The sequence below is a fragment of the Hypanus sabinus genome, chromosome 14 (genome assembly GCF_030144855.1).
Source record: "Hypanus sabinus isolate sHypSab1 chromosome 14, sHypSab1.hap1, whole genome shotgun sequence".
Taxonomy (NCBI): domain Eukaryota; kingdom Metazoa; phylum Chordata; class Chondrichthyes; order Myliobatiformes; family Dasyatidae; genus Hypanus; species Hypanus sabinus.
Window position 1 is genome coordinate 81,644,975 of NC_082719.1, and position 25,763 is coordinate 81,670,737.

The 25,763-nt window shown below is 39.8% G+C and overlaps 1 protein-coding gene across 5 annotated transcripts in view; it reads right to left on the reverse strand.

Annotated features, from left to right (window-relative positions):
- Positions 1 to 4,621: 4,621 nt before the first annotated feature.
- The window catches only part of LOC132404920 (long-chain-fatty-acid--CoA ligase ACSBG2-like), an 83,799-nt gene continuing 62,657 nt past the window's right edge, over positions 4,622 to 25,763 (reverse strand). For all 5 annotated transcript variants that reach the window (XM_059989530.1, XM_059989529.1, XM_059989526.1 and 2 more), the window contains 3 exons: positions 23,014 to 23,153; positions 14,173 to 14,419; positions 4,622 to 7,490 (listed from right to left, as the gene is read on the reverse strand). In XM_059989530.1, the coding sequence (XP_059845513.1) occupies positions 7,393 to 7,490; positions 14,173 to 14,419; positions 23,014 to 23,153 (485 nt within the window). In that variant the 3' untranslated portion in view covers positions 4,622 to 7,392. The remainder of the gene's footprint in view (positions 7,491 to 14,172; positions 14,420 to 23,013; positions 23,154 to 25,763) is intronic.

The window sequence follows — 25,763 nt, forward strand, 5'->3', positions numbered from 1 at the left end:
AATTTGATGAAGCATAGGTAAAAAATTCAGTCTAAATAAATCTTTATATTTCTTGGTAATTTTTATACCTTGCCCTTTTTAAATAAAGGAGTTACATTAGCATTTTTCCAATCTGCCGGGACCATTGCCGAGTCCAGCGAGTTTTGAAAAATTATCACTAACGCATCCACAATCCCGACCGCCACTTCCCTTAAGACCCTAGGATGCAAGCCATCCAGTCCAGGGGATTTATCCACCTTCAGTCCCATTAATTTATCAAGTACCATTTCCTTGATGATTTGAATCGTAGTTAGCTTCTCTCCCCCTAGAGCCCCCTGTTTATCCAGTGTTGGGATATTTTGAGTGTCCTCTATGTAAAAACTGATACAAAGTATTTGTTCAGCGTTTCCGCCATCTCCACGTCCCCTACCATTAATTTCCCGGTCTCATCTTCTAGGGGACCAACATTTACTTTAGCCACCCTTTTTCTTTTTATGTAACTATAAAAACTCTTACTATCTGCTTTTATGTTTTTCGCCAATTTACTTTCATAATCTATCTTCCCCTTCTTAATCAATCTTTTTGTTATTTGATTTGCTGCTGATCTTTAAAAGCTTCTCAATCTTCAAACTTCCCACTAGATTTAGCTACCTTATATAACTTTCTTTTTAGTCGTATACTTTGCTTTATTTCTTTACTTAGCCACGGATAACTATTTTTTCTTTTACACCCTTTTTTCTTCAGTGGAATATATTTTTCTTGATAGTTGTAAAATATCTCCTTAAATATACACCACTGATCAAGTACCGATCTACCCTTTAATCTATTTCCCCAATCCATCTTAAGCAATTCCGCTCTCATACCATCATAGTCTCCTTTATTTAAGCTCAGTACGCTTGTTTGAGGTCCAACCCTCTCATCCTCTAATTGAATATGGAATTTGACCATGTTATGGTCACTCATTCCAACGGGATCCTTTACTAGGACATTTTTTATTAGTCCTGTCTCATTACACAGGACCAGATCTAAGACTGCTTGCCCTCTTGTCAGCTCAGTAACGTATTGTTCAAGGAACCCATCCCGAATACACTCAATAAACTCTTCTTCAAGGCTGCCGTGTCCGACTTGATTAGTCCAGTCAATATGAAAGTTAAAATCCCCCATAATTATAGCTGTTCCCTTAGTACAAGCCCCAACTATTTCCTGATTTATGCTCCGACCAACTGAGTTACAGCTGTTTGGAGGCCTATAGACTACTCCCACCACTGCTTTTTTCCCTTTACTATTTCTTATTTCTACCCAAATTGTTTCGTTATCCTGATCCTTTGAGCCAATATCATTTCGCTTTATTGCAGTGATTTCTTGCTTTATTAACATAGCCACCCCACCTCCTTTTCCTTCTTGCCTGTCTCTCCTGATTGTCGAATACCCTTGTATGTTTAATTCCCAGTCCTGGTCACCCTGCAGCCATGTTTCCATAATTTCCACAATATCATAACCATACGTAATTATTTGTACAGTCAACTCATCAATTTTATTCCTAATACTATGTGCATTCAAATAAAGGACTTTCAAATATGTTTGACACTTATTTCCTACCTTTTCCTTTTGTACAACTTTACGCTTATCTCCGTACATTCTTTCCCCTCCTGACACACTCTGTCTTTTTATTCCTCCACTTTTACCTACATCCATTACCTTCTCCATTGTCTTTTTAATTATTTGCTCTCTAGAATCCTCCCCCCCCCCCACTAGTTAGTTTAAAGACCTCTCTGCAGCCCTAGTTATATGATTTGCCAGGACACTAACCCCAGCCCGGTTCAGGTGAAGCCCGTCCCTCTGGAACAGTTCTCTCCTGTCCCAGTACTGGTGCCAGTGTCCCAAGAAGCAAAACCCACTTCTCTCACACCAGTCTTTGAGCCACGTGTTTAACTCCCTAATTTTATTTAACCTAGCCAAATTTGCTCGTGGCTCAGGTAATAATCCAGAGATTATTACCCTTGAGGTTCTGTTTTTTAATTTGACCCCTAGCTGCTCATATTCCTGTAACAGAACCTTCTTCCTTGTCCTATCTATGTCATTAGTACCGACGTGTACTAAGACAACTGGATCCTCCCCCTCCCACTGCAAGTTTCTCTCCAGCCCAGAAGAGATGTCCTTAACCCTGGCACCAGGCAGGCAACGTAGCCTGCGGGACTCTCGGTTGCAGAGAACCCTATCTATCCCCCTGACGATACTGTCCCCTATTACTACAACATTTCTATTGACTCCCCCCTCTGGAATGGCCCCCTGCTCCATGGTGCTATGGGCAGGTTGCTCATCCTCCCCACAGTCCCCGCTCCTGCCCTCACAGGGAGTTAAAGCCTCAAATCTGTTGGACAAGAGCAAGGCCTGCATCTCCTCCAGCCCTACCTCCTGGATTCCCCTACTTTCCTCACTCATAGCCACACCATCCTGTGCTTGACTGCAATCTACATTAGTTAATCTATTAGGTGTGGCTATCTCCTGGTACACAGAGTCCAGGTAACTCTCCCCTTCCCTGATGTGTCGCAGTGTCTGAAGCTCGGACTGCAGCTCATCAGTATGAACCTGGAGTTCCTCGAGCAACAAACACTTGCTGCAAATGTAGTCGCCGTGTCCCTCAATGGGGTCTACCAGTTCCCACGTCAATTTTGCAAGTGGACAGCATCATTTTGGACACACAAGTGGACATACAATTTTGCAAGTGGACAGCATCATACATGCTGAAAATGGCTTTGAGGTTGTTATAACATGGAATATACAAGATTACAGAACAGTACAGACCCTTCAGCCCACAATATTGTGCTGACCTTTTAACCTACTTTCAGATCAAACTAGCCCTTCACTCCTATGTGGTCATTGATTTTTCTATCATATTGATCAGGGGTTCCCTTGGTTAATCATAGGGGTCCATGGCATAAGAAAGATTGGGAACCCCTGATCTAATCAACAATCTAGAATGCATTACTAGGATTGCCAAGATGCTGGATAATGCAAAGGTATGTGGCTCCATTTCAGCAAAACAGTACTGCCCTCTCAAGATGGCAGGAACCATGAGCCTGCCTCTGTCTCTCCAGCTTGCCTTTGCTGTTTTTTACGTCTCATCCCCGCCAACGTTTATAGCTTCACCATTAGGAACAAGCTGCATTACCCATGTGTATGGACAGAATGGGAAAAGGCAAATGGAAGACAGACATGAAGGTACCAATTATTGATGTTTGGTATTTGTCAAGCTTTGATTTAAAAATTTGGTACAGTATACAATATTGGCTTTTTAATGTTTGATTTTTATTTTGGCATTTCAGCAAAGTAAATACACTGTAGTTGGCAACAGAGATAAGGTAAGAGGTTCAGTGTCATTGGGGGTGGGGAGCTGGGGGTTTAAGTATGGAGTAGAGTTTCTTAGTAGTGCAGTTGGATATATTGGTAATGTACATAGTGACCAGACAGGTGTTCAACAGTGATTGTACCTTGTGTAGTAAGGATGATACCTCACAAAGGTGACATTCATCAAAACACAATAGATCTTAAAACCCACCCTTCAAAGTGCTCCAGAGTCCCACCATATTTTATTTGTGAGTTTTTCACAATCATTTTTATTTTGGGTGATAGTATAACATGTTACTAATTGTCCATATGCACATTGATTGTGCCCTTAGGTTTCATAGTGGCTCAAATCCTACTGCAAGGGAAAAGGCAAAATTAATATTGTCAGGATATTGGGCAGAGTGCGATTTCACACCAGATGAACATGGAGGGAGAGGAATCTCTTCTGTTTATAGTACATCTTGGCACCAGCAAAGTAATGGGTGTAATCAAGGCCAGCTTGCCCTATGAGTAAACCTGGAATCCTAACGCCACAGGAGAAAATTAAATGTATTTACATGACTAATAGAAAACTGCAAATATGTAAAATGCATCTTCATTCTTTCCAAAAGGAAAGTGTTAAATCAAAATTTATGTTGATTAGAAATTTGATAGCCACCAGCAAGCGTAACCTTTCTCTCTTGCTGGGGCTAAAATTATGGCTGGAACATCAGGTTATTTCAGTGAACACTTACTTATGCAATGCAGACAATTCACTGATGGAAGTGGTTCTTGCAGACCCTGGGTGGATATAAGCTTATGGTAAGAGCAATCTTCCCCCTACCTTGTACTGCTCGTAGTGATCTCTACCGAACCTCCTTTCCAGGTTGCATTTTTGACAATAACAGTATGCTGGGCAGCATATGGATTATAGAAGCCTTGTGGTCAAGCCCGGCCTCCAACAACTGAACTATAAATCAGTCTTCAATCAAACTAGCAGCCAAGTCAGTCACTCAATGTCTACAGTATGTAGCTAACGGAAGTTCACATGAAGCAGTAGGAATATGTTTGTCTATGCTATGGCTCTGCCATTGATTCACATATGCATGCTTAGAAGATTGAAGTTAAATTTAACATTGCTGTATGGCATTAAGGGCTACATAATTTGTGGGCATCAGCAGAACCTGTGCTTAATCATTTCAATATGGTGTCGCCACATTGGTTGTGTAGTGTCTGTTGTTTTGGGTACAGAATTGGTTCCACTGTATTGCTGTTCCAGATGATGTAAGAAATACAAAGAAAGTAGGGCTAACTATTCATTCTTTTAAAAATATTTTATTGAAACAGATGTTATCATTATGACCCGTTAAGATTACCACCTTCTAAAAACAGTAATTATGTACAACAAAAATAACATTCAAATTACAGCCTTACTCCATCAACCCAGAATTGTACAAATCAGAAATGTAATTCCCAGCTGAATAGAGGGTGTAGTCTAAGGGTGAATTTTAGGCTACCAAAAAAAAGTCCCAAATCTTCCAAGCAATTATACATTTGTTTTAAAAATCTACTCAAGACTAAAATTCCACACTCACTGATATCTTACTTGGTGTTCATGTTCAGAAACAGAAACAGAACTGCTAGTGAAAGTAAGAAGAGTCATTATATCACAAGAGAGATTCAGTTTGTCACTGTTGGGTCAGAAACATACCTTTCCCTGCTGTTGTGCTGGGAACCTGGTTGAGGATTGACTTCTCTGGTGCTCCTGCAGCAGTGAAATGGTTAAAGTGACCTCACTGTTTGGTGAGCCACCAATGCCATGGATGCAGCAGCTTGTAAATGTTGATGTTAGGCAGACAATGAGAGATTATAGCAGTTTGGTGGTCTGTCAAAACATAGAACAGCCAAATCTGGTCCTAAGCCATAGCTTACACTCATGCCAGCCCTACTCTCAGCAGCCTCTGATTATTGCCTTGGTAGCTCTCTCCAAACCAGGGCATGGGACAATGGGATCACTGTCCCATAGTCCTGTCACAACAGTGAATGGTATTTTTACAGTGTGGAGGTATTATGGACTCAGTATGAAGCTTGCAAAAACAAATGACAAGGTACTATTGAATGCAGGTTTCTGAACTGGAGGTAGAACAACATTCAATCTAGCAAATTCTTCAAGCACTTTTTTTTAAAGTGCATCCACATTGGCCCCATTCAGTTCATCAGCCTTTTCAGTGTGAGATTCATCGTTTCCGCAAAACTACTGGCTTCTAGATGGATTAGTAACAGATGTGCAAAGTTGATTTACAAAAATAATATTATTGTTGGAATTTCCCATTTGACAATGCAGAAAATTCAAATCCCATGCTTACTGCAGCATAACTTGTGTGCCAGAGCCTTTCTGGGTCAGGCAATGTTGCCCCATGTTGAATCTGCCAAACTGGTTGTGTAATTATGCAAGTTTCTGTTCAGAAGTAAGCGGCAATTAATTTTATGTATTACAGCAGCCCTTTTCACAGGGAAGAGCCTGGCAATTACAGACCAGTGGAAGTGATTGGAAAAATTCTGAGGGTCAGAATTAGTGATATCTTGGAAATGTAACGACTGATCAGGAATTGTCAGCGTGGATTTGTCGAGGGCAGGTCTAGTCTGACTAATCTGATTTAGGAGGTACTCAGTACACATTTTCAGTGCAGAAAATGTGGTTTACATGGGAGACAGGTCCGAACAGTTGGGTCCTTGGGATCATTGGGCAAACTGGATCCAAAGTTAGTTTTGAAGGTGACAAGACTGAAGCTGATTGTAAAGAGTCCTTCTTGTGGTTGGATGCCTGTGACTAATAGTGTTGCTACATGAATAATTTGGATAAAGGAGGAATGAATGATCTCTAAGTTTACAGATGCCATGAAGATTGGTGAAATTGTTGACAGTGAATGGGCTGAGAATGGCAGATGGAATGTAGTCCTGTTAAATATGAGGTGATGCATTTTGGGAATATTAATGAGGCACATCATACACCATGAATTGTAAAGTCCTAGGAATAGAAAGACCTTGGCCTGTACTTATGCTTGAAGTTGACAGCATAGATAATATACTTAAGCACATGGGATTCAGGTCCAATAGTTAGAGCATTGAATACAAGCACAGGAAGGTTAGTGCAGAGGAGATTCACCAGGCCCTTGTCTTCAATGGAAAGTGTTAGTAATGACGAGAGACCAGAGGTACTGAGCCTGTTCTCACATAAACAGAGAATGTTAAGGGAGGCAAATTTAAAGGGAGATAAAAATTAATGCATATAAATTTAGGAGGAAAAGTTTCCTTATCAGAGGAAAATAAAAGTAAATTCATTTATAGATTCTGAGTGGGACCTTTTTCACAGAGTGGCAGATCTTTGGAATGCACTGCCTGGGAGAGTGATGGAAACATAATTGCTGGCAGCACTTGAGGAATTCAGACAAACTCTAAAAATAATATTGGCATTGAAGGATATTGGTCAAATGCTGGAAGATGGGATTAATAGATATAATTAAACAGTGATCAGCATGAATATGGTGGGGTGAATGGCCTAGTTCCGTGTAGAGTTCCTTGGTGCCTATTTCTAACATTTACCATTTTTACAAAAAAAAACTTCAGCTAGATATTTCAATGCTTGTTGCACTGATTGAAGTAGCAGTTTTAGGATTCACTTCAAAATACCCCAGCAATTAGTGCTTAGGATATCCGAAAAGCCAAAGTGAAAAATATAGACTTCTCTTGGTTGCTCGACTTACTCATAGTTCATGTCAAGTACCTAGACAGCAGAGAACTGCTCTCAGTACACACAGATTGCACTATTTAAAACATTAAAATTTAGCAGGTCAGTTTAATTCTCAATAAAAGCAAGAATCAACTGATTATGTATAAACAAAAATGCAAAATTACAATTTAGTGGTTTTACACCGTCAAATCACATCCTATACATAAAGATTATATAAACAGTGAAATTAATTACAATTCTTATTCATTTGAAGGTACAAAAATTTATAGTTGAACTTAATATTACAAAATCTGCCAGACTTTATTATTTTTAAACAGCGAGATTGTTTTAATACTCTAATCAGCAGAAAAAAGATTCGAGTCAGTATAAAAACCATCAATCTCTTCTTTGTACAGTCTCGCCACAACAGGCCTTTTCACTTTCAGTGTTGGACCTGTGAATACAACCAAAAGAATGTAAAATATCCAAATTTGAAAGAACAATTCTTTTTGTTCCAGCTGGCATTTACAAAGCTGCTCCCTCATGTAACATTTATCAGAGGTTAATCTACATCCTTTTGCGTGGCTTCAGACCGTCCATGGCAGAGTTCATATTCACATCTCCCCTCATTGCCCCAAGTTCCAGGCAATTAAGTCCTACCCATTTCAACATTAGGCCCATTGAGTCTGCTCTGCCATTTCACCATGGCTGATCCAATTTTCTTCTCAGCCCCAATTTCCTGCTGCCTTCCCATATTCCTTCATGCCCTGGCCATTCAAGAATCTATCAACCTCTGCCTTAAATATACATAAAGATTTGGCCTCTACAGCTGCCAGTGGCAAAGAATTCCACAGATTCACCACACTCTGGCGAAAGAAATTCCTCCTCATCTCTGTTCTAAAAGGACACTCCTCTATTCTGAGGCTCTATCCTCTGGTCTTAGATTTTTCCTCTATAGGAATTATCTTCTCCACATCCACACTCTCAAGGCCATTCACTTTTCGATAGGTTTCAATGAGGTCACCCCTTATTCTTCTGAATTTAAGTGAATACAGGCCTAGAGGCGTCAAACGCTATTCCTATGACAAGCCATTCAATCCTGGAATTATTTTCATGAACCTCCTTTGAACCCTCTCCAGTTTCAGCACATCCTTTCAAAGATCAGTGGGCCCAAAACTGCTCACTGTACTCTACATCAGGCCTTACCAGTGCTTTATAAAGTCTCAACATTATATCTTTTTTTATATTCTAGTCCCCTTGAAATGAATGCTAACATCACATTTGTGTTCCTTACCCCAGACTCAACCTGCAAATTAACCTTGCACAAGGACTCCCAAGTTCCTTTGTGCCTGTTTTTTTTTTGTATTTTTTCTTCATTTACAAAATTGTCAACCCTTTAATTTCTTCCACCAAGTGTGTGACTATACATTTCTTGACACTATGCCACTTGTTTACCCATTCCCCTAATCCAAGTCCTTCTGAGGTCTTTTTACTTCAAAACTACCTGCTCCTCCACCTATCTGAATAACTTCTGCAAATTTTGCAACAAGGTCATCAATTCCATCATCCAAATCATTGACATATACCGTAAAAAGAATCGGTCCCAACACAGATCCCTGTGGAACACTACTAGTCACCAGCAACCAACTGGAAAAGACTCCCTTTATTCCCATTCTTTGCACCCTGCCAATTAGCCACTGCTTTATCTAATGATAGAATCTTTTCTTGTAATACCATGGGCTCATAGCTTGTTAAACAGCTTTGTTTTTTTTCAGCCTTCTGAAAATCCAAGTACACATCAACCAGTTCTCCTTTGTCTATCCTGCTTGTTATTTCTTCAAAGAATTCCAAACAGATTTTCCCTCGTGGAAACCATGCTGACTTTGGCCTATTTTATCATGTGCTTCCAAGTACCCTGAGACCTCATCCTTAATGATCAATTCCAATATCTTCCCAACCACTGAGACCAGTCTAACGGGCCTACTGTTTACTTTCTTCTGCCTCTCTCCCTTCTTAAAGAGTGGAGTGACATTTACAATTTCGCAGTCTTCCAGAACCTAGTGATTCTTGAAAGATCATTACAAATACCTTCACGATCTCTTCAGCCACCTCGTTCAGAACCCTGGAGTGTATAGCATCTGGTCCAGGTGACTTTTACTTTCAGACCTTTCAATTACCCAAGGACCTTCTCTCTAGATATGGTAACTTCACACACTTCATGACCTCTAACACCTGGAGCTTCCACCACGCTGCTAATGTCTTCCATGGTGAAGAATGATGCAAAATACTTAGTCATCCATCATTTCCTTGTCCCCCATTACTAACTCTCCAGCAGTTCAGTATCCAGTATCCACTCTCACCTCTTTTATGCTGTACAGATCTGAGGAAAGTTTTCGTATCCTCCTTAATATTATTGGCTAGCTTATTTTGTATTCCATCTTTACCTTAATGACTTTTTTTTAGTTGCCTACTGTTGGTTTTTAAAAGCTTCCCAATCCTCTAACTTCCTACTAATTATTCCAAATTCTATGCCTTCTCTTGATAGCCACGGTTTTGTCATCTTGCCTTTAAAATACTTTTTCCTCTTTGATATATATGTGTGTGTATATCTCTCGCTCTCTCTCACTCTCAATATTGGCTCTGCTATTATTCCTGTCAGTGTTCTTTTCCAACCAATTTTCCAACCAACTCCTCTCTGTAATTTCCTTTATTCCACTGTAATACTGTTAAATTTGACTTTATCTCCTTCTCAAAGTTCAGGGTATATTCGATCATTTAATGATCACTTGCCCCTGTGGGTTCTTTATCCTAAGCTCTTTAATCAATCTGGTTTCTTGCACAACACCCAATCCAGAATAGCTGATCCCCTAGTGGGCTCAACCATGGGCTGCTCTAAGGGCCACCTTTAAGACATTCTAGAAATTCACTCTTTTGGGATCCAGCGCCAACCTGATTTTCCCAATCTACCTGCTTATTGAAATCCCTCAGGCCTATTCTAACATTGCCCTTTTGCCATGCATTTTCTATCTCCCGTTGTAATTTGTAGATCAAATCCTTATTTCTGTTTGGAGATCTATATATAACTCCCATCAGAACCTTTTTACCCTTGCAGTTCCTTAGCTCTACTCACAACCATTCAACATTTTCTGACCCCATGTCACTTCTTTCTAATGATTTGATTTGATTTTTTACCATCAGAGCCATGCCACCGCACCCCCCCCCCCCACCTTCCTGCCTATCCTTTCAATACAATGTGTATCCTCGGACATTAAGCTGCCAGCTACAACCTTTCAGCCGTGATTCAGTGATGTCTATAAAACATGATACCTACCAAAATGCAACTGTACTACAAGTTCATCTACCTTATTATGTACTCTGCCCACATTCAAGTATAACACCTTCAAATCCTATATTCACCCTTTTTGATTTTGTCTGCCTTTTACATTGCAACTCATCCTGTTAACTGCAATTATTCCCTATCAACAGCCTCTCCTCACTACACATTGCCTCTGTTTGTAAACCAGCTACCTCATCTTCAGCACTATCATCCACCTTTCCTACGATACTTCTTGTATTGAAATATACACAGCTCAGGACACTAGTCATACCATGCTCAACCTTTTGATTCTTAACTATGTCTGTGGTTTTGCCAACATCTGCCTCCACAACCTCTCCATTAACTGTTTTGACACTCTAGTTTAAACCCAACTATGCAGCATTAACAAACCTTCCCATGAGGCTTTTAGTCCTCCAGTTCAGGTGCAAACAGTCCCTTCTGTACAGCTCCCACCTTCCCTGGAAAAGAGCCCAGTGATCCAAAAGTCATATATCCTCCCTCCTACACCAATCCCGAGCCATGAATTAAACAGTATAATCTTTGGGGATATTCAGGAGTTCTGGCTTCACTAGCACATGGACCAATTTTGCCCCTTGCTCTTCTTTTGCTCTTAATACATCTGTTTCACCCCTCCTGACATCCTTCTTAGGTGCTTTACTGCATCTATTATACTTTTCAAGTGCCTCATTTGTTCCTTCCTGTCTATATCTGCTATACACCTCCTCCTCCTTAACCAAGACCTTGATATCCCTTGAAAACTAAGGTTCCTTAAACCGGTTAGCTTTGCCTTTTTTATCAGGAACCCACAAACTCTGTACTTTCAATATTTCACTTTTGAAAGCCTCCCATTTACCAAGCATCCTTTTATAGACAATAGGTGCAGAAGTAGACCATTCGGCCCCTCGAGTCTGCACCGCCATTCTGAGATCATGGCTGATCATTCACTATCAATACCCAGTCCCTGCCTTGTCCCCATATCCCTTGATTCCCCTATCCATCAGATATCTATCCAGCTCCTTCTTGAAAGCATCCAGAGAATTGGCCTCCACCGTCTTCCGAGGCAGTGCATTCCACACCTCCACAACTCTCTGGGAGAAGAAGCTCTTCCTCAACTCTGTTTTAAATAACTGACCTCTTATTCTCAATCCATGCCCTCTGGTACGGGACTCTCCCAACATCTGGAACATATTTCCTGCCTCAATCCTATCTGGCTCAATCCTGGCTTTTGCCAGCAAACAACCTATCTCAAATCACACCTGCCATATCCTTTCTGATGCCTTGCTCCAATTTAGAATCTCAACCTGAGGACGCGTCTTATCCTTCTCCATAATTATCTTGAAAGTAAAGCCCTTGCGATCACTAAATCCAAAGTGTTCTCCTATACAGGCTTCTGTCACCTGCCCTGTCTCCTTCCCTAATAGGAGATCCTGTTTTGCATTCTCTCTAGTTGGAACTTCTATATATTGATTAAATAAATTGAAACATGCTCTAATATTTTAACCAAATTGCGTGATTCTTAAAGATAATAATGTCAGTTGTTAAATTACAAGAACACCACAGAGAGACCAGTTCAAATCCCAGGGAATTTAAATTAAATAAATCAGAGCAATACAACAGCAAAATCTCTGAACTCTCAAACCGTTAGCTGACTGATGTTTAGATATCAAGAGGATGGCCTTTATGTGACTCAGTTCCATCAATGTTAATGACACTAACTGCTGCCTCAGTTCAGAGACAATTAGGAATGGGTAACCAGCAAAATTCACATCCTGTTATTAAATTAAGAGGGGAAAATTGGAGCAAGACTATTCCAGCTTTAAGATAATGGCACAGAGTTAAAATGTAAGTGACTTTAGAGGAAATTGACTAGAACAATGGAAATTTTGCAACACTTCAGGAATGACAGCAGCATTTAACAGATGAAAAATATTTCCATACTATCCCTGCAATGTTTTAAAGTCAATTGACATTAGTCATGCTTAATAGTGTTTAAACCATGTTCACCTTTCAAATATTTCTGTATTATAAATTCTACACTAGAAATGCTTGAACTGAAATTTGTATTTAAGCTGTTCCAGGATTTCTTGCATACTGTTGTTCCTTTATTTTAAACATTTTAATTTCTCCCTTCAGGTATGTCATGAAGAGGAAAATGGTTGCATAATGCTACCATTAGAGTGAAATGAGAGAAGAATTACATTGGATAAGAAACTTGGGTAAAATTCAGTGCATAGACTAACTAGGGAAGCCAAGAGAAATGCTCAAGGGAGTAAGTAATGAAAAAGCACTTCATCTTAGTGACCAACATTAAGACTTTATGAGCAGCTTGATGCATTGGGGTGTCAGGGAGAGGAAATGAAGGGTCATCAGATCATAGAATGAACCAGGTCAAAGTCAAGTTTATTCTCATATGCACAGGTAAAATGGTAAACTTGCAGCAGTAGCATCAAATGAGCAAATTGTTGGAATTTATAATAATGGAGTTTACTGGCTGAAGGGCTGGTTGAAGGAGACTCAGTAATCGATTGAGTTATAAAGAAAAGCTCTGCAGACCTTTTTTGCAGGAAGAGACAGTAATGGCGTAGAGTCAGAAGTAGAGAAAGTATCAGGATACAACTAAATAAATTCTCTTTTCAAAGAGCTATTCTATTCAGAATTAATTGGTCTTCTATAATAAATGCCTACCACAATTCACAGGGATAGATTTGCATATCTAAAGAATAATTTTCATTACTATTTAAAAGAGCTGAAAATATTACCGCTTTAATTTTATTTCCCACTTCCCCACCCTCCCCCATTGCTATTTGAGGAAGGGGTAGGTGAGTTACATTGATTCAAAGATTTCATCAAATATACATTACACTCGCAACCCTTTGGCTTTCCAACAATAACACAAAACATAGAACAGTACAGCCCCTTCAGTCCACCTTTTAAATGATCACTATAATCCTTCTGTCCTGCATAGCCCTTAACCATCCATTCATGTGCCTCCCCTAAGTGTACCTTAAATCTTACTAATGAAAAAGCCTCAGCCACCACACCAGCAGTGTATTCCAGACACTGACCACTCTGTATTTAAAAAAATAACTAGCTCTGATATCTTCCCTAAACCTTCCTCCACTCAACTCAAAAAGATGTTCTCTGGTATCAGCCATTGCCACCCTGGGAAAAAGCCGCTAGCTGTCCACACTATCTATGCCTGTCATCATCTTATACACTTCTATCGTTACCTCTTGAGAAAGCTCACTCAACCTTTCCTCATAAAACATGCTCTCTAATCCAAGTAGTATCTAGGTAAATCTCCTCTGCACCCTTTCAAAAGCTCCCTCATTCTACATAATGAGGCAACCAGAATTGAACACAGTACTCCAGATGCTGCCTAACCAGTTTCATAGAGCTGCAACTTAACCTAACTCCATCTGCCACTTCTCAGCCCAGCTCAGCATCCTGCCTACATCTTATTGTAACCTACAACAACTATCTACACCACCATCAACACTTCTATAGTTATGAACCTTGTAATCATGCTGCCCAGCAACTTCCTGTGACTTTCGTTAACACAAATCTCAAAAGAAGTACTATCACATCAGCCTGAGCCGGACGTACAGTATATTGTTTTTCATCAGCCATGGATAAAAATCCAAGAATCCGTTACCTACCACCTCTATGGAAGAAACGAACAGTAGCCCACATTTTCCAATGAAAGCCTAATACAGATTTTTACATCACACAGACTATGATAATAATAAATATAATAATGTCAAGTCACTTCTCAATACAAATTCAGCAATCATCTTACCCAATTCTCCTCCATGAATGGAGAAGTCTCTTGCCAAAATTAGCCACTTTTGGATTTTCTGAGCATTTGATGTGGCTTTTTTATTCACTGCATCAATTCCATTCTGAATCGCTTTCTCAATCGTGGGGTCTTGTTTTTCCACAAATTCCTTCACACTGGTAACTGTACACCCAAGTTTCCGGCAGAAATCAACAGCTGCTGGAGCCAGCTCATCCAGTGGAGCTCCTGTTTCATTGTCTATGTTACACTGGTGAAAAGACAAAAAAACCAAAAACAGCCAGAAAAATTAACGGGAAATAAAAAAGGCAACAATGCCTTATGTTTATCTAATGTTTTAATTGTATTTGACTGTTGCTCGTCTGTATAATGCCACCATAATTCACGAGGATAGATTTGCATATCTAAAGATTAATTTTTCATTATTATACAAACTGCTTAAGATAATTCAGCTTTAATTTTATTTCCCAGCCCCCCCCCCCCATTGCTATTAGAGAAAGGGACAGGTGAATCATATTGAAATCACATTGAATCAAAATTTTTTCAAATACCAGTGTCCCCTACTTTCCGAACATTCGCTTTACAACACTCCATTTTTATGAAAGACCTACATTAGTACCTGTTTTCGCTAACCGAAAGAGGATTTTCTCTTTTATGAAAAAAGACGCCCACTTTAAACTTCTGTTTACCCCAAGTAAGACTACCATGAAGCCTTGCACAGGTAGGTGTGTGTGCATGCGTGTACATGCCGATTTTTTTGGCCCAATCTTCCCAATTCTGGTAAGTGAAACTACACTGTACATACATTATTTCTACTTTATATAGGCTGTGTATTTATCATATCATTCCTGTTTTTACTATATGTTGGTGTTATTTTAGGTTTTGTGCTATTTAGTTTGATTCAGTAGGTTAATTTTCAGGTCTGAGAACGCTCAAAATTTTTTCCCATGTAAATTAATGGTAATTGCTGCCTCGCTTTACACCATTTCAGCTTACGAACTGTTTCATAGGAATGCTCTACCTTTGGATAGTGAGGGGAACCTGTATACATTACACTTGCAACCTTTTGGCTGCTGAAACAACAACCCCTGAACACTGAACAGTATAGTCCCTTCAGCCCACCTTTTAAATGACTGCATGATCACTGTAATCCTTCCCTCTTAACATAGCCCTTAACCATTCCGTTTTTTTAAATTGTAATTGACCACTGGTTGTCAAAAGAAGTTGGAAAAATTAATGTGAAATAAATAAAGAATAAGGTAACAATGCCTTATGTGTATCTAATATTTAAAATTATAATTGACTATGATACCCTGTTCACCCATTTGCTAAAATTTTCTATTTATACCATTCTGTATTTAAATTAAGAATGAATACTCAGTCTGCTCTTTTCCAATCATACACCTTCTTGCATTTCAGTGAAATAAACATAAAACGATAAGTCATAGGAGCAGAATTAGGTCATTCAGCCCATCAAGTCCACTCCACCATTCCATCATGGCTGTGTTATTATCCCTCTCAACCCCATGCTCCTGACTTCTCCCGGTAACCTTTGACATCTTTACTAATCTGGAGCCTAGCCACCTCCACTTTCAATATACCCAATGACTTGCCCTCCAGAGCCATCTGTAGCAAAGAATTCCACAGATTCACCACCCTTTGGCTAAAGAAATTTAAATACCTTATAAAGCCTCAGCAATACTGTGCAAAAACTTTAGGCACATGTAAAAAAAACCTGTAAAACGAACATGCATTCAAAAATAATAAAATAAAAAGTTTCTAAATATCAAAAAATTACTATGAAGAGCAGTAAACAGTAAAGAACGAAATCAAATCAGTATTTGGTGTGACCACCCTTTGCCTTTAAAGCGTGACCACCCTTTGCCTTTAAAGCTGCATCAGTTCTCTTAAGTACACTGTCAGGTAGTTGTATAAGAAACTGGTAGGTCGTTCCAAGCATCTTGGAGAATTTGCTACAGTCGTTCTGCAGACTTTGTCTGTTTTGATTGCATCTGTCTCTCCATGTAATCCCAGATAGCCTCTGCTGTTGAGATCAGGTCTCTGTGGAGGCCATCTGTTGCAGAACTCCTTGTTCTTATTTTCACTGAAGATAATTCTTTTTTTTACCTTGTCCATCGATTTGGGGACATTATCCTGCTACAGAATTAAGTTGGGACCAGTCAGATGCCTCCCTGATGGTATTGTGTGATGGATGAGAATCTGCTTGTACTTCTCAGGATTGAGGATTCCATTAATACTGACCAGGTCACCAACTCCATTTGCCAAATTGCAGCCTTAAACTTAGTGATCCTCCACCGTGTTTCTCTTTTGGCTGCAGACATTCATCTGTGTAGCACTCTCCAGCTCTTCAATGGACAAACTGCCTCCTGTTTGAGCCAAAACATTTCACATTTTGACTCATTAATCTGAGCACTTACTAGTTCAGCACCCCAGACCTTAAATTTTTATGTGTAAGTCTCTTGGCTTTGTTTCCACTTCAGAGAAATGGATTTTTAGAAGCAACTCTTCCAGGAAGACCACTTCTGACAAGACTTCTTCGAAATATAGAGAGGTGTACTTTGGTTCTAGGGGTTTCTGTGAGTTCAGACTGATAGCAGTGCTGGACGACTTCTGATTTAGAAGAGCTGTCCGTTACCATGGCTAATCGCTGTGTTTCTAGTCATTTCTTTCTGCTTCTTCAGAACTTGGACAGCACATGTTGAAACTCCTGTCTACCACAGTTTCTTTTTTGGGACACAAGCAGATGACCACCGTGCAGGATGAACCACTTTGTGTTTTGTTAGTATGCTCCCTCTTGCCATGGTGTAAGAGCTGATGATTTAAAGGTTAAATTGTCACATCTGCCACATCCTCATCTTTTAGTTTCATTGTCCTTCATCCAGTTTGATTCCTTCTACACCTGTTTCTGTTTCAGTTAATCAGTTTAGTTCATTCAACTTGTTACGTTACTGATATATAACAAATATATAATAATAATAATAATAATATAATTGATTATATAATATAACAACTTGTTATATTATTAGAGAGTATGGATTATGATCAGAGATTAAGGGAACTAGGGCTTTACTCTTTGGAGAGGAGGAGGATGAAAGGATACATGATAGAGGTGTACAAGATATTAAGAGGAATAGACAGAGTGGACAGCCAGTGCCTCGTCCCCAGGGCACCACTGCTCAGTACAAGAGGACATGGCTTTAAGGTAAGGGGAGGGAAGTTCAAGGGGGATATTAGAGGAAGGTTTTTTACTCAGAGGGTGGTTAGTGCATGGAATGCACTGCCTGAGTCAGTGGTGGTGGAGGCAGATACACTAGTGAAGTTTAAGAGACTACTAGACAGGTATATGGGAGGCAGGGTTTGAGGATCGGCACAACATTGTGGGCCGAAGGGCCGAATGCTGTACTATTCTATGTTCTATGATCATTACTACCTGTTATCTTAGTTTAATATGCATTGGGCTATGAAGTAATCAAGTTTTTATTTGAAGTAGAAAAGTTTGAAATATAGAATACAAAAAACATCAAAATTTATATTAAAAATCTAAAGGTGCCTAAGACTTTTGCTCAGACTTTTGTATATTCTTGCTTTTATATTCTAGTCCTCTGGAAATAAATGCTAATATTGCATTTGCCTTCCTTGCCACCAACTCAACTTGCAAGTTAACCTTTAGGGAATCTTACACAAGGACTCCCAAGTCCCTTTCCACCTTGGATTTCTGAATTTGGTCCCTGTTTAAAAAAAATAGTCTACGCCTTTATTCCTTCTACCGAAGTGCATGACTATACATTGCCCGACACTATATGCCTTCTACCACTTTTTTGCCCATTCTCCCAATCTGTTCAAGAACTTTCACAGAATCCTGCTTCATCACCCATCTTCCTATCATCCACAAACTTGTCCACAAAACCATCAATCCTGTCATCCAAACGTACTGTAAAAAGAAGCAATCCCAACACAGACTCCAGCGGAACACTCAAAATGCTGGAGGAACTCAGCATGCCAGGCAGCAAGTATGAAAAAGAATAAACAGTGGTTGTTTCAGGCTGAGACCCAAGTCCTGATTTTTGGCCCGAAACATCAACTGTTTACTCTTTTCCATAGATGCTGCCTGACCTGCTGAGTTCCTCCAGCATTTTGTGTGTGTTACATTTTTTTAATGATATTCTGGATGATTGGCTGACTGGCAGGAGGCAAAGAATGGGAATAAAGAGAGTATTGCCTGGTTTGCTGCTGCTGACTAGTGGTTGTCATATACCTACATTTTCAGAAGGCCTTTAACAACTTGCTGCACATGAGGCTGCTTAACAAAATATGAGCCCTTGATATTACAAAGATTATACTAGAATGGATAGAAGATTGGCAGGAGGCAAAGATTGGGAATAAAGGGGGCCTTTTCTGGTTGGCTGCCAGTGACCTGGGTGTTCCGCATGGGTCACTGTTGGGACGACTTCTTTTTGTGTTATAGGTCAATGATTTTCATGACGGAATTATTATGACCCAGTTTGCAGACGATACAAAGGCAGTTGGAGTGACAGGTGGTCGTGTTGAGGAAACAGAGTTTGCAAAAAGACACGGACAGATTGGGAGAATGGGCATTGAAGTGACAGATGGAATATAGTAAAGTACATGATCATTTACCTTCATAGAAGGATTAAAGGTGTAGACGATGTTCTAAACGGGGAGAAACTTTAGAAAGCAGAGGTGCAAAGAGACTTCAGAGTCCTAATGCAGGATTCCTTCAAGATTAATTTGCAGATTGAGCTGGTGTAAGGAGGGCAAATGCAATATTAGTGTTCATTTCATGAGGACTAGAATATAAAAGCATGGATAAAATGCTGAGGCTCTGTAAGGTATTGGTCATACCCTACTTGGAGTACTGTGAGCAGTTTGAACCACTTATCTGAGAAAAGATGTGCTGACATTGAAGAAATAGAATAGAATTATACAGCAGTAAATCAGGCCTTTTGGCTCATTGCATCGGTGCTGACCATGAAGCATTCATCTACACCCATCATACACTAATCACATTTTCTCCACTCTTGACATTTTACCTTTTCTGACCTGCATATTACTTCCCCTCACCCCCCAGCTTCCCTTTCTCCATGGTCCACTCTCCCCTCCCAATCAGATTCATTCTTTTCCACCTCTTTACCTTTCCCAGCCACCCGGCTTCACCTGTCACCTTCCAGCTAACCTCCTTCCCCTCCCCTTGGAGAGGGCCCAGAGGAAGTTTACGAGAATGATTCCAAGAATGAAAGAGTTAACGTATGAGTAGCATTTCGTAGCTCTGTGCCTGTATGCACTGGAGTTTAGAATGATGGGGAATCTCATTGAAATCAAATATTGAAAGGCCTAGATAAAGTAGATGTGGAGAGGATGTTTCCTTTAGTGGGGGAGTCTAGAAACAGAGGGTCCAGCCTCAATAGAGGGACATCCATTTCAAACAGAAATGAGGAGGAATTTCTTTAGCCAGAGGGTAGTGAATCTCTGGAATTCACAGCTATGGAGGCCAAATCATTGGGTATATTTAAAGCAGACGTTGATAGGTTCTTGATTATTCAGGATGTCAAAGCTAACAGGGAGAAGGCAGGAGAATGGCGTTAAGAGGGATAATAAATCAGCCATGATGACTAATGATCAATGGACTAATAAATCAGCCATGATCAATGGACTAATGGCTTAATTCTGTTCCCATAGCTTATTACCTAGTAAAGTAGCCACTGAGTTTACATCATATAAAAGTGTAAGTAAACATGATTATGTACTATTCACCAAAATATGCATAATTACCACTGCAGTGCTGCGGAAAGGAAAATGAGTCCAGTAAAATGTGGGTATTCCAACAGATCATATGACTTGTAACCAAAATTTTTATTTTCCAAAAAAAAAACCATCTGGCCACTTAATATCATTAGAAGCAGATGTTGGGCAAGTAACTCTGCAATTAAATATGATCAAGGCTGGCTTAAACTTCATAAGTTTAATAACCCTGAAACCTCATCTTTAATAATGGACTCCCAACATCTTGCCAACCACTGGTTAGGATAACTGACCTAAAATTTCATGTCTTATACCTCCCTCCCTTCTTAAAGAGTGGAATGATATTTCAAATTTTTCTAGTCCTCCAGAACCATTCCAGAATGTAGTGCTTCTTGAAAGATCACTACTAATGCCTCCACAATCTCTTCAGCTACCTCCTTCAGAACCCTGGAGTGTACACCATCTCGTCACAATGACAGACGGTGCCTTGTAAAAATATTCAGCTCTCAACCCTTTGTCACATAAATGAATATCACAACCAGGGATTTTGATCAACTTAACTGAGAATTTATCTTTGTGAACCACATGCTCTTTTCCCCCCCACAAAAACAGGGAAAACTAAAGCATGAAAAACTATCAATTCAAAAACTGAAATATCAGCAGTTCAAATGTAATCATCCCCCTTTGCTCGGTACCTGGCTGAACCACCTCTCTCAGCTATTATAGACAGTAGGCTTTTTGGCTACTATTAGTCTCTTATTAGTTTTGCATAACATGAAGGAGCAAAATTTGCCCATTTCTCCTTGCTAAATTGCACAAGTTGTGCTAATTTAGTTGGAGAGTGGTGGTGGACAACAATCTTTAGGTCCTGCCAAAGATGTTTCTTCGGGTCAGGACTGTGACTGGGCCACTCAAGGACATCAATTTTCTTCATTTGAAGCCACTCCATGGTTGCTCTGGCAGTGTGCATTCAGTCGTCCTGCTAAAAGACGAAATTCCTCCAGTTCAAGCTTTCTGGCAGAAGCTAGCATGTTTTTATCCAGGATCTCTCTCTATTTAGCAGCATTCCTTTTTCCATCAATCCTGAACAGATTTCCAGTCGCTGCTGCTGAAAAGCATCCCCATAGTATGATGCTACTTCTACTAAACTTTACAGTACGGATGGTGTCACTTGGCTGACGCGCAGTATTGGATTTATGCTACACATTTATGCTTAGCGTTGAGGCCAAAAAGTTCCACTTTGGACTCATCCGACCACAGGAGCATCTTTAGAAATTTCTTAGCGGTGCTTTGCAAAGACTTTACAAGCAAGGATATGCTCTTGAGTCAGGGTTTCTTGCTTGCCACTCTTCCATAAATGCCCTGTTTGTGCAAGGGCTTGGAGATTGTGGAACCATGAACTTCATCTCCAGTTGCAGCTACTGACTTCTGCAGCTCAGAGTGAATGAAGTCATCATAGTAGCCTCTCTTACAAGTGCCATTCTTCTCCAGCGACTAAGTTAGAGGAGTGGCCTGACCTAGGCAGTGCTGTGGTTTCACATTTCTCCCACTTTTTCCACAATGGACTGAGTTGAGCTCTGAGGTCTTTTCAGTGCCTTTAAAATGGTCTTGTACCCTTCCCCAGATTTGTGCTTCTCTATTGTCATTTCCCCGACGAGCTAGAATAGTCTTTTGTCTTCATTTTGGTTTGGCCTGTTGAGTGGGTATTGAAAACAGGTGATCCTCCAGTTTTCTGTATCAATGAATTGGGTGAGTTGGTAAGGTACTGTATATTGCACTGAGAAAAGTTAGCATAGTAATTACAAAGGGGATGAATACTTTTTCAGCCTCAATTTTGGTTTGTAAATTTTGGTAAATTCTTTTGATTTGACATGATGCACAATGATTTGTAGATTATCTCAAAAAATCCAATTTCAGTATATTTTGAATTGAGAAAATGAGACAGTAAAATATGAACATTGTTGCGAGGGCTGAATAGTTTTTCAAGGCAGGGTGTCTACCTTCCGGCCTTTCAGCTTCCCAAGCACCTTCTCCATCGTAATAGCAAGTACACTCACTTCTGCCCCGATACATTTCTGGCATGAGGCTGGTCTCTTCTACAGTGAAGACTGATGCAAAATACTTATTTCAGTTCATCTGCCATTTGTTTGTTCTCCATTGCTTCCTGTCCAGCATCATTTTCCAGCAATATGATATCCACGCTTACCCCTATTTTACTCTATATTTATTTAGCCTAAACTAATCACTGCAATTTATAATGACCTATTACCCTACTTGGTACATTTTTGGACTGTGGGAGGTAACCAGAGCACCAGGGAAAAAACTATGCATTCCACAAGTACGATGTACAAAGACTCCTTATAGAACAGTGCCGGGATGGAACTCTGCAACACCCCAAGCTGTAATAGTATTGCACTAACCACTACGCTACTGTTGCGACCAATATTTATATACTGGAAAAACTTTTGGTATCCTCTTATTATTGGCTAGCCCATACCTCCATATTTTACCTTTTCTCTCCTATTTGCTTTTTAGTTGCCTTTTGCTGGTTTTAAAAATCTTCCCAATCCTCGAGCTTTCCATCCATGTTGTAAGCCCTCTCTTTTGCTTTTATCCTGTCTTTCACTTCCCTTATCAGCCACCATTGCTCCATACTTCCTTTAGGATCCTCCTTCTTTGGGATAAACCGATGCCATACCTTTTGATACACTCCCAGAAACTCCAGCTATTGCTGCTCTACCATTATCCCTGCTAGTGATCTCTTCCAGTCAACATTGTCCAGCTCACATGGCAGTGACCCAGTAACCCAAGCATATCAGTGCCAAGCCACAAACCCAAGGGTCATATATATCAATCCTGCTGATCTATCCCTTTTTAGACATTTTCTTCCCAAATTATGAAGATGGTGACTGCAAATTGAAATCAGTCAGCTTTCAATCCATTATTTAATGACAGTAATGTTGAGAAAGTCCTCAAAGTTGTGTCCAAAAGGAACTTCAAAGTGTTGAATGAGTCTGCAGTCTAGAGTAAAAGTTCATGTTGGATTTCAAGTATTACACTTACTTTCAAAGTGAGAAGTATGGAGAGGAATTTCTTTTTATCACCAATTAGCATAGCATTGCTGATCAGTGGTAGTTTGCTTTTAACAGCCTCCTCAATGGGGACAGGAGCTATATTCTCTCCTCCAGCAGTGATTATCAGCTCTGAGATAAAAAACAAAGACAATACAATTAACTATTTGACCAAAGTACTGTTATAAATGTTCAATAGGAAAATTAAATGGACTATTTAATGGACAAAAAGTCAAAATATTGCAGATTCTAGTAATCTAAAATTTTTAAAATCCTGAAGAAGAAACAAGGTTAATTTTCAGATCAATGAACTTTTATCACAGTCCAGATGAATGGTATTGCTTTGGGATGGTCATAAATGACAAATTTAAATACTATTACAAACAGTTGTTGGATTGTATATCATCCAATTATGCCACAGAATGCTATTAGAAATCACAATTTGCTAGTTTAATGTTTCCTTATTACACATACAATTTATTTAATTAATAAACTACTGATAGATCTTAGTTGATTTTAAACTGAAGATGGTTATTTGCTTGATAACAAAACCTCTTTCCAACTGTGCAAGCTTCGCTGCAACTTGTGTGGTTGTAGTTATTTTTCCAGATTTGTTTTGTTTGATTTCCACTATATGTGCTATCTCACTTTTTATTTAAAGCCACATCTGACAACCACTATCATAATATTGTGATATATACTGTGTAGAGCCTTGTATCACAGAAGTAAATGCAGGGATGCCAATATTTACTTGTTCCTCATATTATTTAATATGAAGAGGAGTCACTTTTGTTGCTATTCCCACCCATAAAGTACAGAATTGAAAACAGCCCAGGACCTTCTTCACTTTGGTTGCCCACCTTTATTCCATAGTCAATCCTCTTCTCCTCTCAGAATTTATCTCCAGTCTTTTGCCTTCTCCCCCCCCCCTTTTATTCTGGCTTCTGCCCCCTCGCTTTCCAATCCTGATGTAGGGTCTTAGCCCAAAATATCAACTGTTCATTACCCCCACAGATGCTGCCCTGACAGACCGAATCCCTCCAGTATCTTGTGTTCTTCCAGATTTCCAGCACCTTCAGTCTTTCTCTTATCACCAATAAATTTGCAGACCCAGGTGACATGCATTCAAAACTTCAAAAATGTTTTAGAAGGAGGAATGATCAAGGCAATGGATATACTGGTTGCAAAATTAAGAAAGGAGGCAAAGAGAAACAGAACCACAGACCTCGTAGTGTGACATTAGTAAGGAATTGCAGAATCTGTTATTAAGAAAATGGTATCAGGCACTGGGAAAAGACTAGGATTAGGCAGCATCAATGTGAGAAGAAAATCATGTCTAACAAATCTATTAAGAGATTGTTTTCAGATCGTAACTACTGGATGTTGTTTCAGAAGGCCCTCCCTAAGAGGTTATTAAGCAAAACTAGAGTGGTTTAAAGGGTAATGAAGGATTATGGACTGTATTTTGGTTAACAGAAAGACCGAGAGAAAGCTCAGGTTTGGAAGCTGTAGCTTGGAATGTATCCCAAATGACCGTATTTTGCCTCTGTAGTTGGAGTGAGACCGAGTGTGACGTTGGACAGTGAATATGTTGAGTGGGTTAAAAATACAACAGGCTAAAATGAATGATTGGGAATATGATAGTTATTCTCTTCCTCCAGAGGCACTGATTGGGACAATAGAAAACTTTGTTGGAAAGTTCAAGAGTGTATTTGAAGAACAAAATATTAACATTCCTTTTATATTCCAATAATTACTTTTGTTTAGCTGCTGATAATAAAGTTCAGAAGGAGATTCTTATATTAATGACTGAAAGAGAAAATTATTTAATGTGCTGGGTTACCTTTTTAGGTATTACTTGTAACTCAGTTGAAAGGCTTGAGCACAAAAATTTATCCTGGCACCATTTATTTATTTATACCCACTCCATGTACAATAACAACTTTTAAAAGATGGATGGACAGGTACATTGATAGGAAAGGTTTAGAAGGTTATGGGACAAACACTGGCTAATGCAAACTAGCTTGGATGGATACCTTGGTCAGATTGGGCCAGTTGGGCCAAAGGGCCTATTTCCAAGCTTTATGATTCTATACCGAATAAAATGTGGATAATCATGTGAGTGTTTACTTTGATGTAAAGTTATAGAAATATGCTGGGTGTATACACAAGAGATGCTGGAAATGTAGAGTAACACACACAAAATGCTGAAAGAACTCAGCAGGTCAGGCAGCATTTAAGGAAAGGAATAGAGAGTCAACGACTTGGGCTGAAACCCTTCATCAGGAATGGAAACGGAAGGTGAAGAAGCCAGAGCAAAAATGTGGGGAACAGGTGGGTGGAGAAGAGGTACAGGCTGGAAGGTGACAGGTGAATCCAGGTGAGGGGGAAGGTAAGTGGGTTGTGGAGGGGGAATGAAGTGAGAAGGCTAACCTCCAGTAATTTCTTCCTCCCCACTCTCATTTTCCATTCCCCTTTCTGGCTCTTCTCTTACACCTTCTCCTAACCTTTCTAACAGCCACCTCTGGTGCCCCTCCTTCTTCCCTTCGAGGGATCAAAAGTGGAAAGGGTGATCAATTTCAAGTTGCTGGGTGTCAACATCTGTGAGGATCTATCCTGCGCCCAGCGTATTGATGCAGTTACAAAGGAGGCATGACAGTGACTACATTTCATTAGGAATGTGAAGAGAATAGATACGTCGCCAAAGACACTCGCAAATTTCCGCAGGTCTACTGGGGAGAG